Here is an 18,571-nt window from a genome sequence, read left to right on the forward strand (position 1 = left end):
AAAAAAAATGAGGCCATAAACTAAGCGCAGTGGAAGAAAAGAACAATGACCTTCATAAACACAGGCTGAGCATTATTTAAGAGAATTTTTCTTTTCATGTGCTTTGCTTTGCATACATTTGATAAAAGAAAACCAGTTAAAAAAAATTGTCCCACCAAAACACTTTGTCATTAAGACCACTTCCACTATTAAAATATAGGTGTGTACAATATATAGCCAAAGAGAAAACCATGCTGACTTTAATTGTACATGTGGAGATTTAATTTTACACCCTGCTAGGAAGAAACAACAAAAACAACAAAAAAAGTTGGAAAGAATGAAATTACTCTGCAGAGGTTCTCTAGCTGTTGTAAAGAACAGTGGAGAAGGGTGGCCACACTGCTAGTACAGGACTAATAAACTCTTGGGACAGCAAAGGCCAAGCAAGGATAGCCTAAACAAAATTGAACTGTACACACTTAGCCCTCTTCGTAAATCTTACATACAAAATAACTACAGAAAGCAGCTTGATAATTGTCATTAGCAGGAACTGCTCATATCTTACTGAGGTCAAACAAGCCTGCCATTCCAACAAACAATTTTGCTTTCATAGTTGCTTAACTGGTGTCTTACCAGCTGTGTTTTTTTCATTAAATATCTGTTTTCCAAAGTCTTTCTTAAGATCCACCTCCTCTAGTTGCACAAGCCTCAAATCCATCAGCCTGTTACACCAGAGCTGCTCAACAGCCAATGGCCTCTACACTACTTGAATTCTACCCTGTTTAAGCAACAAGTTTAAGTTATTTCTCTGAAATGTACCTTATAAAAAGGTCCTTTTAAAGCATTTCCTCACATTAATTCAGAATTGGTGTTACTTGCTGGAGGTAATTTCAGAACTACATCCTTTGTTGCATTGTATTTATCTAAAAAGTGTTCTGGGGATTTTTTTTTCCTCCTTTTTCTATTGGGCATTTTAGCTCTACCATTACTTGGCTGTGATTAAACATTTGGGAAAAAAAAGCACTTTAAAACTGATGTGCAATTGTTCATTAATGGACCATTAGTTGCTGCCTAAAAAATATTGCAAGTTAAGCAATGTGCAGTGCAATACAGTAACACATTTCCTTTACAAACCCTCATGTTCTCCTAAACCAATTTCCTGTTCCTAGGATAAACAATATTTCTACTAAGTTTATTCATGCTTACTTTAACCTCAAAATACAACCCTTACGAAACACAACCAGAGGTTTTTGAGTGATGCTACAGCCCAGTACAAACACACCTTGTGCTGCCTTCAACATTTTCTCTGACTTCAAGTTTCTGAAAAACAGCCTGCTTTGTAATGTCTCTTGATTATGGTTTGACCATAATAAATATCACTTTAGCCAGAGCTAGCACCAAGAAAGTGGTCCCTCATCCTTTTCCCAGGCATTTCCACCTGCAGAAGCTGTTTTCCTTCTCCAGTTTTACACTGATGTGTTTTGTAAATCTCTTGAGCTGTATTATGGGAAGAGACGCAACACAGAAATTCAGGCCCACTGATCTTGCTGTTGCTAATGAATGTTTTCCCCTTTGTTGAACAATGGAGCAGGTTTATTCATGCTTTTAATTTTGGAGTTCATACTCAGCAACCCAATAACCTAAGTAAATATTTTCGATGGACTCACACATTCTTTTAAGGAACTTATTCCACATTCTTCATCAAGAAATAAGAACCATAGGAGAGATGCTGAAAGCTTTTATTTTCAGGACTGGCTTGAAGTGGAGAGCTGGAATGTTTAGTACTTACCAAGGTCATTGGCGGATGAGAAGGATCTTTCATGTTCCTCTGGTTGAAGACATTCAGCCATGTATAAGGAGTGTAGTGTAGTCAGATGGGGCCAAAATTAAGTTTTTCACTGATTCAGTGGCCTGTGGGATGGATTCAACCTTAGAAGCTTCCCTATACTTTCTGAGATACTCCTCCATGTAGACAGGGTATCTCTCTCTCTTCACTTACCTCTTTTAAAGATATGGAAAGGGGTAATAGCTGGGAGCAGAATGCAGCATGGAGCAGTATGGCCCACTAGAGATAGCACACTTCAATCCTCTCTCCTTAAGACACAGGAAGGAAAGGGGAGAAAGGATTTTGCCCATTACTAACCCAAAATGAGAATAGTTGGTATTACAAGTCACATATGAAGAGTGCTGTTTGTAGCGTCACAGGAAGAACCTGAAGACAAAGTAAAACCCTGAGCTTATAAATAGAGCCTGGCCTTGCTTCTGCACAATCTATCACAAGCCAAGTGATAAGCCAGCAGAGAAGTCAGTATGTTCACAAGCAAACTGTTTTATGGTTATGTGGTCTTCACCATTTGAGGGCTTAGCAGTTACTGCAGAAGAGAAGATTCAATTAGGAGATCTGCAAAATACTGTGTGATTAAAGCTGTACGGAGATCACAGACTGTGTTGAACTGACAGGCAGACAAACAAAATGACAGTAGACAGAAGTCAGGTAAAAAATGCAGATGGAGAGTTTAGGACATCAAGCTAAAAAGGAAGGATAATGAGGGCATTGAAAGGCAATGCTAAATTTAGCAAGAGACCTAACTTTCATACCATGAACAGATGATCAAAATTACTCTGTCCTCTGCAGATTTTCACTCACAGTACAGCACTGATGACTTTTGATTCTCACAGACAATGTATACAGTTTTAAAATATGTCTCAAAACATGCTTTAGGACACCGTGCCCAAGGTCTTTCCCCACAGAAGCACACTGCTAACTCTTGATCTAAAGGAAGTCTGACATTTCCAAGGTGTATTTTCAATGCAGAACAAACCTAGCTTAGAAGCACATCAGGATTTTAATTTTCTTATAGCTCTTTAAAAAAAAATAAATTTATTGTTATTACAAATCCTGATGTTGAAGCATTTTCCATTTGTGTTCCTTCTTACCATGAAATCCATGCCTGAGCTTCTGACACAAGCTATCACACCACTGCTCATCCTGTCGGCACATAAGGGATCCTACTTGATGAGACCCATTGCTCTGACCTGCAGCACTTCACAGCTGACTCATTCTGCTAAAAACTACCTGCAAAAGCAGTATCCCACTTTTCAGCATAAAATTAATAAAAAAATTAAAATTAAAAATCAACCTCTAGAGAAATGGTCTGTATTCAGTCACATATTACTATCACACAGCAAACGGAAGTCTTAATAAAACAAGTTACTTTCTAAATATATTGTGCAGGAAATGATTACAGAAATAAGCTTCTAGTATTTGATATTTACAGAGCTAACACATACATACTAGGAGACAGAAAGACAATATGCCATACAAAACTTTTATTGACGTGAGTCTGGGATGACTGTTTTACATACAAAGGTGAAGCATTAGGAAACAGGTAATCCTTTCCTCCTTCAGGCTTAATTTGAGAAAAATGCTCCTTTGGAAATAAAGAGGCATGACCATGTCACTGTCCAAGCTCTCCAAACCATCTCCCAGTAGCTCAGCAGAAGGCATATAAGTCTGATCGCAAGAAAACTCTGCACTTTCCCCTGCCTGACAGGTGAGGTATCTCGATCACGCATTTCCACGTTACTACAAATCACAAGGATGTAACTGCAGCTACCATAGAGAGAGGCTGGGGAAATGCACCCTGTGTAGAAACCCTCCCTCATGGGAACATGATCTACACCTCAGTAGTTGGGGAAAAAGGACAAAGAGTTAATTTTAACTTCAATTTAAGATTATAATTTCACAGCAATTACATTGTAAACCCACAATAGAAATTGATAATTACATAGTAACTCATTGCTACTACATTATCTTGGATAATACTGTAGTTAAGCTTTTGCTCAAATTCCTTTTCAGTAGAATCTGTTTCTGTAAAACACTGTTATTTCTCAGATGCTTTTAAAACACTAATGAAGTATATAAAAGTTTTTACAGTATACAAGAAAAACTAAGTTAATAAATGATCATATTTTCTTCAATTCTATCAAAGAATAAGAGTCTGAGGAAAAATAACTTCTGTTGCATTTTAATTTCTCAATCTCTTTCGTTTTTTAAAAGATAAAAGTTGTAAAGGAAATTCATGACATTTTAGATGAAGAGAAGCTTGGGAAAAACAAAATCACTATTCAGCAGGCAGATGATGGGGAAATCAAAGTATTTAATATGGCTTGTAGCTGAAAGCAATTGATCTGCATCTCCAATCATTGTAGTTATTGCCACATTCCGTTAATTTTTCATTAAGCAAAAATAAAAACATGTCTTTTAAACTCATGAACAATAGCTTTAAGCCATTGTTGTACATATTGTGCAACTCATCTGAATGCAGTTTAACATGTGAACTTAATAGAATATATTTATGTACAGTATATACACAAACAGAATCCTGTGGTAGGTACCCCTGAATATTATCAGTGTTGAGTAATTTTTGTAATAAACGAAGAAAAAAACCAACCATCTATAGAGGTGGCAAAATGCCCATTTCTTAAGTTTAAATCAATATAATTTCCAGCTATGTACACAGAAATAAAACTGTGGTCCTGTACAAACTTTACATGACAGGGAAACAGTTTGTTTTTAAAAAATATTTACATATTTGAGTACTTGGTTCTTTGCAATAGAGATTATATGAACACAGAAAATTGTAAGATAGGCAGGTTTATTTATTGGATTTTTCTATTTGTTCTTTTTGTGCAAATTCCAATTCTCTCTTTTTATGTTATTATCTGCCTCTATTTGCCTTGTATTACTGCTGCTGCTTTTTTTAGTATTCTGAGAAGGCTGGGTGACTTTACTTCTAGGAACAGGAAGAAAAGATTTAACTCTTGAAACACCCAACTCTGTCTTTGATTTACTGTTGCTGCTTTCCACAGTTCGACTGCTGCTGAGAGGACACATTCCATCCTAGGAATAAAGAAAAAAACATTTTCTGTATAAATAAGTATCACTATTTGACCTGAAAAACCAGCAACCAACCCACCATACCATCCCCATGGAACCCTTGCTATTTACAATCTTTTGCATTTTGATATGAGAGCTTCTTACTATTTGGTGACCAAACCATAGCTCTTTTTTCTTCTTTGACTGAAAGGCAACATCATCAACATCCTAGAATACCAAAATAAGGCAATGGGGGTTTTGCATTGCCATTGAAAAAGCCTTAAATTTGATTCTCAGATGTCTCAATTTCAGGGGTACCCAAAAAAAAAAAGTTCTTTCTTTCATTACTGTTGAAAAATGACAGCTGCAGCCACAGCTAAAGGGAAAAATGGAAATTTATAGTTACAAGCAAAAAAATCAGGTTTACAGCTTGAATAGAGATATTAACTTTTTTTTTTGTACCATCAAGGCCATGAATAACAACATGAAAAAAAAATACTTCAAGAATGGAACTTGAAATGCTAGTTACATAATCTTATAGATTGTAATAATAATCTTATAGATTGTAATCCATAATCTCACAGATTGTTTTCTTAAAATTAGATTTTAGTGTCTCAAATTACTTATGCTAAGAAGCTCCATTCTTTAAATCTGGACCATAGTCACCCTTCCCAAATCTTCATATCTGAAATGCCAAACTTAGGTATGCTTTCACTCTTTGTTTCCTCTACAGGCAAGGAGAAAGAAGTTAGTTAGGCCTAAATTACATGGATCTTTCATGAGAAAAAGGAGAAATAGGACCTTATCTGTAAGCATCAGCTGAACCCAGATCCCCCTCTGGGCAGCAATATTAAAAAGTTCATTTTCACCATCAACTATTGCTTTTCACATAAAGACTGGGGACATTCATGGGTCTGATCCTTATTAATCCTTGATTCCATCAATTTGTTTGCATCCTGGATCAAAGATTTTGCATCTCTCATCAGTTTTGTCTTTCTCCTTCACATACTTGAAAGCAGTTTTTCTTACAGTCAATTAAAAGAAATAATTAATTATGGGTGTTTTGCGCTTTTAGGTAATTTGCCTCTTTACTATTAAAAAGATCTCCTCTGCTCATGCAGTGCTGCTTTTGTTACCTACAGGATTGTCTTCATTTTCAGAAAAGGATGCTTTTCTGATCTCAAACCCTTCTTCCTTTCACCAGTTCTGGCAGCTGCATCAGTTCATCATCACTACAATTACCCTTAAAAGTTTGACTTCTGCTTCCAAAGGAGAGCGTGCTCTTCTAAATTTTTGATGTAATTACTAAATCTAGCAACAAAGCTTGTCATTCTATTAGATCTCTTTCCCCTCCAGCAGAAGGTTGGGTTGTATTTCCTTCATTTTGGCCAACATTTTCCCACAAAGATAATTTTTTTTAAATCTGCATGAAATCTTTTGACCAAGTTCTTCAAAAACCTCCCAGGTAGCTAAGCTTGTCTACCTGCAGGTCAATGGAGTTATGCCTTCCATTGTTAGCAGGAATTTTAAAAGGAAAAAAAAATCACTAGGAAAAATTTACAGTAGGAACAGGTAGGTCAGCCAAATTATCCAGGCATCACTACTATGTGATTTGGAATGCCTGAAATTTATATGTTTAGTGAAATATTCAAAAGCAATATACCTACATGTAGATCTGCAAGGTTAATATTGTTTCTGTTAATGGAAATTGTTCTCTGGATTTTACTATAATTACAGAGAGTATTCTAACATTTTGAATATTTGGATATGGAGAAAAAGAATTGTAAGTGGTAATTAATCCAACTTAAGTGTTTTTAATGCTAAGGTGTGTGAATTAAGCTATTTTCAGGGCTATTTCATTGTATCTGCAGAAAATAGTGTCTCTAGAAAACAATTTATCACAGTCAGATTAAGCATCGGGACTGGCCACTAGAAGACCCTTACCAAGAGAACACAGTGGGCCTGGTAAGGGAACACAGACCACAGATACAGATTCTGCCCTGGCTAAGGTTAATTGAGCTCAGAAGCTCTCTTGATGTACTCAAAATCACAAGGAGCAAAAAGATAAGGGAAAGAAGTTTAACAACAGAGAAAGCATAATTTTTGCTTTATTACCCAAGGAATGAAAACTGAGCAGGATATAATTTCATCTTCATATTTAGTAGGGATGTTAGCACAAACAATAATATAAATTTCTGAAAAGACAATGACAGTGGACTTATTACATCTTCCAGTAGAATTCAGCTTATCTTCCCACTCTGAAACTACTCTGAAGTTACTGAAGTTTGTTTACATAAATAATATGGCAAGACATCTGTATGTTTTAACAAGTAACTAGGTAAAAAAAAGGAACTGAATACCCTTAAAAAAATGCTGTTCTTCACACACTCTGGCAACATCATGTCTTCTCAATATTTCTGCCCCGGAGACCTTTGACAGCAGAGGAGTCAGCAATTTTACATCAAGAATTTTAGAAGTTTTGCCCTTTACAAACTTACTGAATTACATTAATTGAAGGGAAACAATGAACATTGTTTTTATTTCTCTTCATATCTGATGCAAATAACTTATAATGTCAATGTAATGTCAACAACACTTGGCTTAGGGCTTTACATAAACATAAAATCTTTAGCTTCTATTAAGACACATGGAAGAAACTTGGCATAGTAGGTCTAGCAAGTTTCCTAAGAATCGTGACAGTTTATTCTTGTAATAAACAGAGCACTAATTCTTAGGATCCAATCAGGAATTCACATTTTGGAGAAACTCAAGACATCTTCTCTATTCTACTGCAAAACTCATTTCACCTACCTTTTGTGCTGTTGTTTTACTTGGGTTAGTACCACTTAGTGAAAACACAGGAATGTTCTGAGAGTTACTGAACATCAATAACTCATCCTTAGAATCTGCAATCTAAACGAAGATATAAGAAAATGGTTATTCACAGAGGTTATGTTTCAATTTGACAAATTTTGGAGGCTTGATTTTATTTTCATGGTTTCTGTGCAATGTAATGCATAAATATCCAAACAACAATTAAAATACCTCTCCTTTACTCTTGAGTGCATTTGTAGGTGGGAGATAGAGATTTCAAATCGACTATTATCAGAGGAAGATTAAACATATGTTTCCAGAGTAATTACTATTCAGTGGAGCTTAAGGGCAGTTTCCCATTAAATTTTATCCAGCCCTCAGGAACACTATAGAAAGGAATGATCTTTTTCTCTTCCTCCTGCCATGTTTCTTCCCTACTTTTTTCTATCAAGCCTTGTGACCAGGAATTAACAGATAGAGCCTGCTCAACCTTGTGTCATCACTTAAAACTAAGTATTGTATCCTGGGGCAAGCTGATCTAATTCAACTCTGCAACTGCAAAAGTACTCAATCCCAACCTAATGGAGACAGCAGGATCATATTTGAGTGTAAGGGTAAGTTAATGAGCAAGAGTACTTATTCTGATGGCAGCCTGAAATAACATCACACAAAGAAAACATGCAATAGCACCCTTACTTCAGCAAAGCTCTATTAGGCAGCTGGAGAATTAACAGAAATTCCAGCCATAGATGGTTCCACCCATGGTGAGGAAACCGAACAAAAGACATGACATCTATCTCCTTCCTTATCTAACCCATATTTCCTTGAATTGTCATCAACAAGCAATTACACTTTACATGTTATTAAACACAACTTTAAGTTCGTTACCATTTCTTTAAGCACATCCCATTCTTTCAAGGATAGCTACGGTAAATCCCTGCTGACTAGTGATTAGCTTGCCAGCTTGGTGCATGTGACTCATACAACTACCGTAAATACTTTAAGAAAAACAACTCAAAACAAAACACCATAATAAAGAGTTTCATTAAATAGGTTGAAAAACTCTTCCCAAACACAATATTTCTTTTTTTTAATAAAAACTTGATTGTCTTCTAAGAATAAACAGAATACTTAATGAAGCAAAACTAATGGATCTCCTGTTCAGGAAAATCCTAGAAGATGTCATGCACAGCCTAACTGGACAATAGCCTAAGACTGACTCTATCTGTGTTTAAAAGATTTAGAACAGCTGCTCTGGTGTGAACACAGCCTGCTGTCACAGCCATCTACTTCAGCTGTATTAGGAGGAAAGATGGAAAAGAATAAACAGCTTCAGCTATTGATGTAGAAGGAAAAATGAGAGATTCTTCTCTTCAACAGGCCTCCCATAACCACCCATAGCCCATTCCAGTGTAAAACTTAGCCCAGATCTATGAGCCCTGCAAGCATCCTTAACCCTCTTCTGCCACTGTTAAAGAAAAAGAATTAGGCCAATCCATTCTCTCTTGCTTGGGGCAGCAAACTGCATTTTGCCTATACAGCACAGGAGCTCTGAGCCAGTTCTGTGATGGCCGATAGGATTACATTAAACAAACCAAATGTTCAATACATATTAGGGAAAGCTTTCTGTGTCTTTAAGACTACAAAACAGTTTCCCAGTGGAACCAATGAGAGCATGAAACATAACTCAGGGAACAGTACTGCAAAGAGCACTTTCCTTTTGTCAGGAAACTGGTCACAGCACCAAGCCTGCCAGAGTTCAAGAAGTGTTTGGACAAGGCTGTCAGGCACATGGTGTGATTCTGTGCAGGGCCAGGAGCTGAACTCAATGATCCATGTGTGTCTCTTCCAACTCAGCACATTCTATGATTCTATGAACTTGTAAATTTCAGCCTTCACTGCAAAAATTGGTGAAGGTGTAATTTAAAATAGTGTATGTTAAAGCAGAACACTTACCCCCAAATGTATAATTTATTAGTTGACTGTGGCTTATTCCCAAATAATTTAATAATTTTCTTCAGTTCAAGCAGGGCTTGTAAATTAAAAATTCATTTTAAACATGTAACAAATGACTGAATATGATAATGTAGTAAATTATTTAAAAGCTTTGCATTTACCTTGCTTATATCAGGCTCAGATTTGCTGGAACACATACTCTGAAGTTCCTGCACAAGATCTACTTCATCATCAGACGCAACAGACAGCCTTTGCTCCAGATGTAATGTTCTCAGATGATCCTTCCCTGAAGATCTGGTTAAAAAACCCGAACAAACAAATGGAGAGAACACGTAAATTAAGCTACGATACAGAATTTAAAAATATCAATACCTGAAAAATAGTAATTTCTTTCCAAACGACCTTTACTACCACAAACAAACAAAAAACAACATCTAATTAACAGTCAGCAATAACTGTCAATAGTTATCTCATAATAGATCTTTCTACACAAGTTATTCTCCCCATTTTGAAATTCTAACAAAGGATTCTTCTGCCTAATATCTTCAAAGACTCCCATCTCTTAAAGATGGAGCAATCAATTTTATTCCACTCTCCTTTTCAGAATGAATTCCTAACAGTTAAAAAAACTTCTGGCATACTGGAAGCATAAATATTCTATTTTCTCTGTGCCTGTGAATAAGGTAGAACTGAGATTTCAGATTGAAGTAAAGACTCAAATGCAGTTCCCTCTGGCTAATTTGTGCACTTTCTCAGAGAAACTCTGTATCATTTAGACTAAAGAACATGTACTGTACCATCTTGAATTGCTATTCAGCAACCTGAAATAGCCAGAGGAGTTTTTAAAATATAATGCTAGTTGAGAAAAGCATAAGGTCAATTTTCAAGGCAGAGTAAGTGTTGCATAATATTCTTAAGCCTTAGACTAATCTGTTACATAAAAAGACATGTACTGCTGCAAGGTTTGAATCACAGAAATGGATTCTAAAATTATATCAAAGTACATAAATTTTCCTCTCAGAAATTAGAATTAAAAATAATTCTTTTCTGCAGACATGGGACCAAAACATTACCGAATACAAACTATCCATCTATTCATTATAATGTGCTGCTTTGCAACACAATGTTATCATCTTTATTTTTTCTTAAGTACAAGTACAAGAAATTAAAACTTACTTTGTGGTGGGAGAAACTCTTTTCTTACAGTTTGGTTGCAACACAGTCTTAGATTTTATACCTGCATAAAAGAGAGATTGACTGCTTAGTGTATTACCATGTGCGTTGATTTCTTCATTCTAAAATCTGTGATAAACAGGGAAAATGTGTTCCCATTTACTAGCTAATTATGTCAATACAGTCTGTCAAAGATCAGAATACATCCCTTGAAACTGTTCAGAGTAGCATTAGGAACTGCTAAAACGGCAAATAGGGCATGAGTTGCCCAAGCTTTTGTGAAATACAGAACATGAGGTTTCTGTTTGAGGTGTTTGAACCACCCTTACTGGTTCTCTCAAAGAGAAATCACTTGTCAACAGGAAAATATTTAAGTTTGCTTTATGGAGGTAAAATCAAACAATTTATCCTTCCTTGGAAACAGGAACAGCATTTGATTCTGAGAGTCAGAAATGCAAGGCTGCTAAAATTATTGACCATTCCATTTTTTTACTTATATTCACAGATATTAACTGAATTCCAAGAACATTTTCAGGTACAAGATACATCATCAACCATTCTACTTCAGGTTATGTTCATTATTTCTTAAATCCTCTTAGCGGGATTAGATAAATTCACAATTCAGAGAACTGGCAATGAGGACATTAGAGTTGCAGTTCAGAAAAGGTAGACTTCTTTCTGAACAAGGGCTGAAAAAATGAATAGCTCAATTTAACATTGCAAAGTACCAGGCATCAAGTATTCCAGTCTTTTGTATATGAGGCTAGAATCTTACAGTTCCTTAAGTGTGTGTGAGTGTAAGACTCTTTCTCTCCTTTCCTAAATCTTCCCTGTGAAGGAGAAGCCTTCATTTTCTAAAAGCAAAGTAAGTACTTTGATTTTGTTCCCTAGAAATTTTCCTGTTTGATATTGTATTCAGTTATATTATTATTAAGTTTTCCTCCTAGAAATATGTGTCCTTTGGAAGAATGATGTTGCTTCTGCATATATCCAGACATTATCTCTGTGTAGTAAACTGCTTGTTCTGGCTTAAGATCTTAGGGTGGAAAGAATTTTCAAAAGTGTCAGCCACTAATAAAACTTTCACATTTATACACGTGCACAGACCCAGTCATATAAAGTCCTCTTTATCAAGCTGCATACTGAAAATGATGTGGAAACTTTTTGTAAAATTCACAGTATCTGTGACTACACAGAATTTTTTACATTTATTTTTTGCAATTAAAGTGAAAATTTTTCTAATAAAATTTTTCTAATCTTTCTAATAAGACTGAAGAAGGGATGCATGATCTGAAGATGAATGTATTCATTTATTTTTATTTGGATTCACATAGTAGTAATTATTGTAGAGAAGCTATAAGTTGAAGAAAACTCAAAGTAGGTATACTGTAAATCAGGAGCAGATCTAAGGACTATTTTTAAAGTAATAAAGCTTTCTCTCATCTGGTATTGGGATAGAGACTGATACATTATTCCCTGCGATACGAGGTGGAACCACTGCTTATTTTTCCACCATCTGAGCCAATGCCTACCTCATCATCAGACAACAGGAAGGGCATTAGAACAAACAAACTTAGGACACCTCGCAGTCACAAAGAAATAATTTGGGGGAGGGGAAGTAAATAATTTTTTACTGATGAACATAAACATGAGTGTCATTTATTTGAGAATTTTTAATTCATGATGTAGGAAGAATGTTTGATTTGAATCTATACAGCTTAACATCCCCCCTTAACCCTCCTCTTCCAGAACTGAAAATAGAAAGCTTTATTTACCTTCAGCGTTTGTCTCCTGCTTATTCCATGACTGGGAGGACAAATGGCCTGACTTTTTGCGAGGACTTGTGCTCACTTTTCTCCAAGAAGCGTTCTCACCTCTTTTCCTACTACAGTTTTTGTAGCTTGAAGCCACGGACAAAGGAAAATTTCCTCCTTTAAAATCTGCTATATAATTATCTAGCTCTGAAAGAAATGTAGAACACCATTAAGAAGAATTGCCTGTTGCAAACTCACTTTAAATGATTGTAAACACTTTTAACCCCACATTTCCCATCAGAACTACAGTAACATTTTGTGGAAGTTTTAAAAAAGGAACCAAGAAGTTAAAAGCCCCAGTTCAGTGGTGTACAACTACTTGCTTTTCAGACAGTTCACTGTTACCTGTTCTGGGTAGAGGACAGCCATGCAAAACAGCTTTATTTAGCAAGATACTGAGAGCAGCTTTAACAACAGCCTGTTGCCCTTGGCTAGGGTTTTTTTTGGCTATTGCTTGTCCTGGTAGAGATGTTCTTTTCACAGAGGCTCTGGACAGTATGGCTTCTTGAACTCTGGGAGCTATCACAGCATTCCATAACTTGGACATCCACCTGTAGGCACAAAAACAATCTCTTAACTTCAGAGACAATTCTCAAACCCCAAGATTTTATACTTTGGGCAACGCATCAGATTTTGCATTTTTAAGAAGCACGTATATTTTGGACTTTGTATTGCACCCCATTTCAGAGAGGGACTGATTTTATTTAAGGTAAAGTTTATTTGTTTTGTATTAAACTAATTGATCTAGCTTTCTTTAGGTTGCTTTGGTGCTTTAGCAAACTATTTACTTGATGCTTTTCCTCATTCAAACAAAGACTGTGAAACATCCTTTCCACTTCAAGGCTACAAGAAAGAATGTCCCAGAAAAAGGCATGCTTATGTATATATATATTAAAAATAAAGTGCATGGAGAAGTTTCCATGCTTGCAGGTGTTCACTCCTTGCCTACTTGTTGCCAGCATGGGAAAAAGGAGATATTCACTTATGACTGTCCTCCTTCCAGTATTCTTTCACTTCCAAACTTGTTCAGTTTACAAGACATTTCTATCTGTACAGCAGTCGTGCTCTCACTCTCCTTCTGTTTTTTTGATCTACGGTGAACTGTGTTACCGGGATACTATGGATTTTCCAGATTATCTGGTTTAGAGTCTGGGTCTGATTACAAAAATTTGACTCAAAGGGACATGGTTCTTCTAGGATTTTTGCTTTCTAAGAGAGAAATATTTTAGCACAGAAGTGAGAAATTTGTGTTAGGAAAAAAATGTTATTTCTTATAACTTAGAGTTCTCTGGGGATAAAGGTTAGGAATTTCAGACTTAGGGCTCAGCTCACATCTACAGCTGAGACAATCTTTTTTAGATCAAATCCAACTCTTTTTGGTTTTCCTTATACCCTCTTACAGGAGGAAGATGGTACGACTAAGTCAGATGGTTTATATTAAAGGTCTGTAAGAAATTACAGGCTATCATGCTGTGTTCAGCTTTGCAGAAATCCATTCAGAAAAAGTGAAGGCTAAAATGTTTTACTTAAGTGGACTGTTTTGTTGAATACATTGATACACTGAAGCCATCTTATTACCCAAAATATTATGATGATTTTTTTGTTGTTTGTTTTTTTTTGTTTGTTTTGTTTTGTTTTGTTTTGTTTTTTAATTTTTTGAAATTAGAATGCATGAATCATTTGATAGATGTATTTTTGGTCAGTTATGAAGCATAAGATTGAGCTTTTATGGTATATAACCATGCTATAAAGTGCTTTTATAAGCTGTATAAAGTTACATTACTTAGAAAAATAATTAGCACAGTTGTTAAAATACGATGTAAAATGCACACTGGAGATATTCCTTGAAACTTCCTTTGGTGTAGATAGTATTAGATACAGCTACAGTTTGCTTCTGCTAGCTGAGTTACGCTGCCAAAATAAACAAGTGCTTTTATTTTAGCTGTAAGGAACTCTCTCCCTCAATTTCTGCCTGTGAAAGTTTTTGACATTTTGCAATATTGCCAGTATAAATGGTCAGAAATGACCATTGCAAAGACAAAACAAATTGAGTCCATTCTAATCTAACAGTTAACAACTGATGGGCTGTGCAATGCCATGCTCCCTGAACAAAATTCAAATCTAGTATTTAAATTCAGTTTTAAGTTTGCACTCATTTTGATAAATCCCCCATTCTTGAATACAGGTGATCCTTAGGAAAGGTATAACACAGGCCTACCTCTGCAAAGTGAAAGTCGTTGCTGTTAGAACATCAACTTTAATTCCCTTTAATTCAAAACCAAGAAGAAAACATAGCTAAAATTTTCCTTATTTATTCACTTTACTCACCAAAACATGTGAGGCTACATGAAACACAGCAGGAAACAATTTCCTGTCATGCCTTCTCACTCCCTTCCCTGCTGCTGCTTCTTCCTCTTGCCTCATCCTGACACTGAGCCCAGAACAAACCCAGTTTGTAGATAGCTGTCTACTGCCTCAGTGAATTGGACTGACTCAGTGAAGCTTTAATAAATGCAAAAAGCAGCAGAATAGCACAGTGAAGAGAAGGGGCAAGAGGACAGGAGTGATTTATTAGATTGAAATAACAGCAATCAGTGAGCTGCTAATTAAAAGCTATTTATTGGATGACCACAGTGTTAGCCATCATGCTGCTAAACTAAAAGTGTCCAGTTCACTGGAGCTGTGCTTTTTAATTGTTTATTAGTGGACAAAAACTACATTAAAATGAGGAGTCAGATGGTATATGACTACAATACAAGACATTTTGGGGTTGTGCTCAAAATAAAGTATTTGTGAAACCAGTCAAAGTTACACTGAGGAGAAATACATATAATTAAGGCATCTAAAGAATAGGGGGTTTTGCCCTCTATTAATGCCAGTGCAGTAAATAAATAAATGATCAAAACATTTCAGAGGACATGATTCAAGAGGGAGATGGGAGATAGATGCATGATATACTTTATTCTTTTTTTATTTCCCAGCACCCATAAAATTGCAAGTCAATGTTATATCCACATTTAGACTTTGATAATTACCTGAAGATTAGATAATCTGTACTTTTTTTAAAAAAGGAAAGTGAATAAGCAAAATGTATCAAAATCTGCAGACAGAACATGAGATGAGACAACCACTGCACATGTTAAGTGAAGGCCCCTGGAAGAAAGGTCAGCAGGAACTAGTACAAGGGAGAAAGGTCAGATAAGGAACAGACGTGGGGTAACTCAGGAGAATACTGTGAAGCCCGGCGAGAAAAGTTGTCACGTATCCAGAATCAAATATTATTCTTTGAATTCTGAATAAGTTTGAATCTTAATTAGGGGCTTATTGCCTTTCTAATATAGCCAAACAACATCTTAGTGTGAAATTAATATAATCTAAAATTCTGTAATTATTTCTTGTATCATTTGCTAGCATTTGCAGTTGGAATGTGAGCAGATGTTTGTGCAATTGCAGGCTAGAAAAGCCAGAATTTTCCTCATTTTAAAATATTTTCTTATGTTACTGGACATCTAACCATATGTATAACTAAATGTATATATCTGCATTATTTACTAAGATAACGTATCTGTGAAATTGTATGTATGTTTTAAAATTATACCAGGTATTTAAATGAGTGAGAAATCATTCTCCAAGCTTTCTTCATATACAACTTCAAAAGGAGACTCTACCAAATTGTTAATCTCAGAATTCTTGAATCTAGTAACCTCTGTGTCAGAAAATAACTGAAAGATCACAATAAGACTGATTTTGGGAGAAAACACAACTATTACATTTGTAGTGAGTATCTAGTTGGCAATGAACAGCCTCAAACAGGAAACTGAAATCTTACTTGACTGTTGTTTGGCTGTGCCCTGGCACCACAGGACAAGAGAAGAAATGTTTTGGCCCCATAAGCGCTTCAGGCGCTCCTAGACGTGATAAGCAAGAGTTCAGCTGGTGCCAAACAGCAAGAATCCAGTCTATGATCTTGCACACAGGATCAGATGGAGGAGGTATTTTGCCTCTGAACTGCAGAGAGAAAAGATGTTTGACATGACATAAGACCAGAGCTACAAACGCTTTCCTTGAAACCCCAAGGTTTGTGGGGTTTTTAACTCATGTATTGCTATTACAAAAATTAGGAACAGTCAAAAACTGGTCAAACCTTTTTATGGAGTATATTGAAGTCTTGCTGTATTAAAACTTATTTGCCCAACTCACTTTAAAAGATATCTCCTTATCAATAAATTGACATGCCTTTACTTTCTTGTGGGAAACTGAGACACAAATTTTGGTAGCACTGCTTTTCTAAAATATTTAGGATACCATATCCAAGGCAATGCATATGATATAAATAAGGCATATGAAAGAACATCCAATCACACTGAACAGGAATGTCTGATCCAGACATATGCTCAGTGGATTTCCATATTGATTTTGGATTTCGTAGCAATGAAGGAAAGATGCCTGTTTCTAAGACTTATATTTTTTAGTATGCCTTGTTACGGGCAAATTTTTCAATGCCAGAAAAATCTTCTGTTTCCTCTGACTCTGAATTACAGTCTCCATCATTCTAATCCTAGTATTATCCTCTGAAACAGTTTAAATTAAAGGAAGCATCAAAAGACGCAGCAGGGATAGTAACTGACAGCACCAAAGCCTGAGCTTCTTAACAGTCTACAGTTGAAGTTAATGTAGAAAAACATGTTCCCATATATCCTAATAGTTCCAACTAGGGGGAAAAGAGCTTTTCATCTGAAAACATGAATATTAAGGCACAAACAAATTATCAGAACACAGAGCAAGGATCCTTGAAACAGTCCGTTGTTCAAACAGTAGATGTGATTTTACTTTCCTTTAGATTTTTATACTATACTAATCTTCTTTCTATGTTTAACTTTGGAATCCACTATTTTAAGTCCCATACCAACTGGAATTTGAGTTTGCATATGGCACATGTATGTATTTTAAAAAAATGTGCCGGCACACTGGGCATTTCAATATTTAATTAGGGAAGATACAGGAAGACACATGGGTTTTTCTCCATATAGACACCATCTGCATATATGCTTGAGAGAAAATAAACTTAATGAGATTACTACCCGAATTCCGTTCAACTTCAGTCAGAGGTAGAAACCTATTACATTGTCAAATTCTAACCGATGAGACTAAGGATTTCTTTTAAGCCTAAAAAACAGCTTGAAAATGACATCTGTTACATGATGCTGCAAGTTCTTGTAGCCAAAGCAGTTTAGCAGAATAAGTCTGACCCAGACTGTGACTGTGAGCAAGTCAGAATACCCCTGTTTCTGCAATTGTCTGCATTGCTGCATTTCTTGGCTCAGCTGAAGACAGTCCTTCTCTCTGATCTTGAATGATGTGTGATCAAAGTGTTTCTGTCTTTTTATGAGGAGGCTTAGATCACCAGATATTCTCCACTGTAGGCTTGAGAATACAAACTTTCTCCTCATGAGGATAGAGAAGAATTCTGCTACATACTTTTATTGCACTTTTCTCTGGTCTATACCTCATTCCAACACTAGTCTATCCGCAAGACACCAGCTACAACTGACCCCATTACATGCCTACAAACAATGGCCACCCCATCCTTGGCAAGGATTCTGGTAACCATTCATACTCTCAACTACACAATCACTGATAACGATTCCAGCTTACTGTGCCTGTACGGACTCAGAGATAAATAACTATGCATCTGAAAAATGTAATGTAAGAAAAGTAATCTATTAAGAGTTTCATAGAAACATTTCATATGACTCTTTTTTTGTATTTTGTATTCCTCTTCTTGTGATTAAAGAATACCTAGGAATGTTTCTAAATTTCCTCATTTTCATAGCTGAAATGTACAGTTACTACACACTTCCTCTTCAGGATTTCTTTGAATCAGTAAGCTTTTATAGATGAGAACTGTGGCAAAGGGTACAGGAGATGACATCCACAAGGATAACTAAGATACATC

The 18,571-nt window shown here is 35.9% G+C and overlaps 1 protein-coding gene across 1 annotated transcript in view; it reads right to left on the reverse strand.

The window, feature by feature from the left end:
- Positions 1-3,294: 3,294 nt before the first annotated feature.
- Positions 3,295-18,571, reverse strand: part of CTTNBP2 (cortactin binding protein 2) — an 84,173-nt gene continuing 68,896 nt past the window's right edge. The window contains 8 exon segments of the mRNA XM_027682156.1: positions 3,295-4,669; positions 4,672-4,882; positions 7,670-7,771; positions 9,790-9,922; positions 10,805-10,865; positions 12,577-12,762; positions 12,961-13,166; positions 16,445-16,623. Of these exon segments, the coding sequence (XP_027537957.1) occupies positions 4,638-4,669; positions 4,672-4,882; positions 7,670-7,771; positions 9,790-9,922; positions 10,805-10,865; positions 12,577-12,762; positions 12,961-13,166; positions 16,445-16,623 (1,110 nt within the window). The 3' untranslated portion in view covers positions 3,295-4,637.

This window comes from Neopelma chrysocephalum, unplaced genomic scaffold (genome assembly GCF_003984885.1).
Source record: "Neopelma chrysocephalum unplaced genomic scaffold, ASM398488v2 Primary Assembly neopelma1_62, whole genome shotgun sequence".
Lineage (NCBI taxonomy): Eukaryota > Metazoa > Chordata > Aves > Passeriformes > Pipridae > Neopelma > Neopelma chrysocephalum.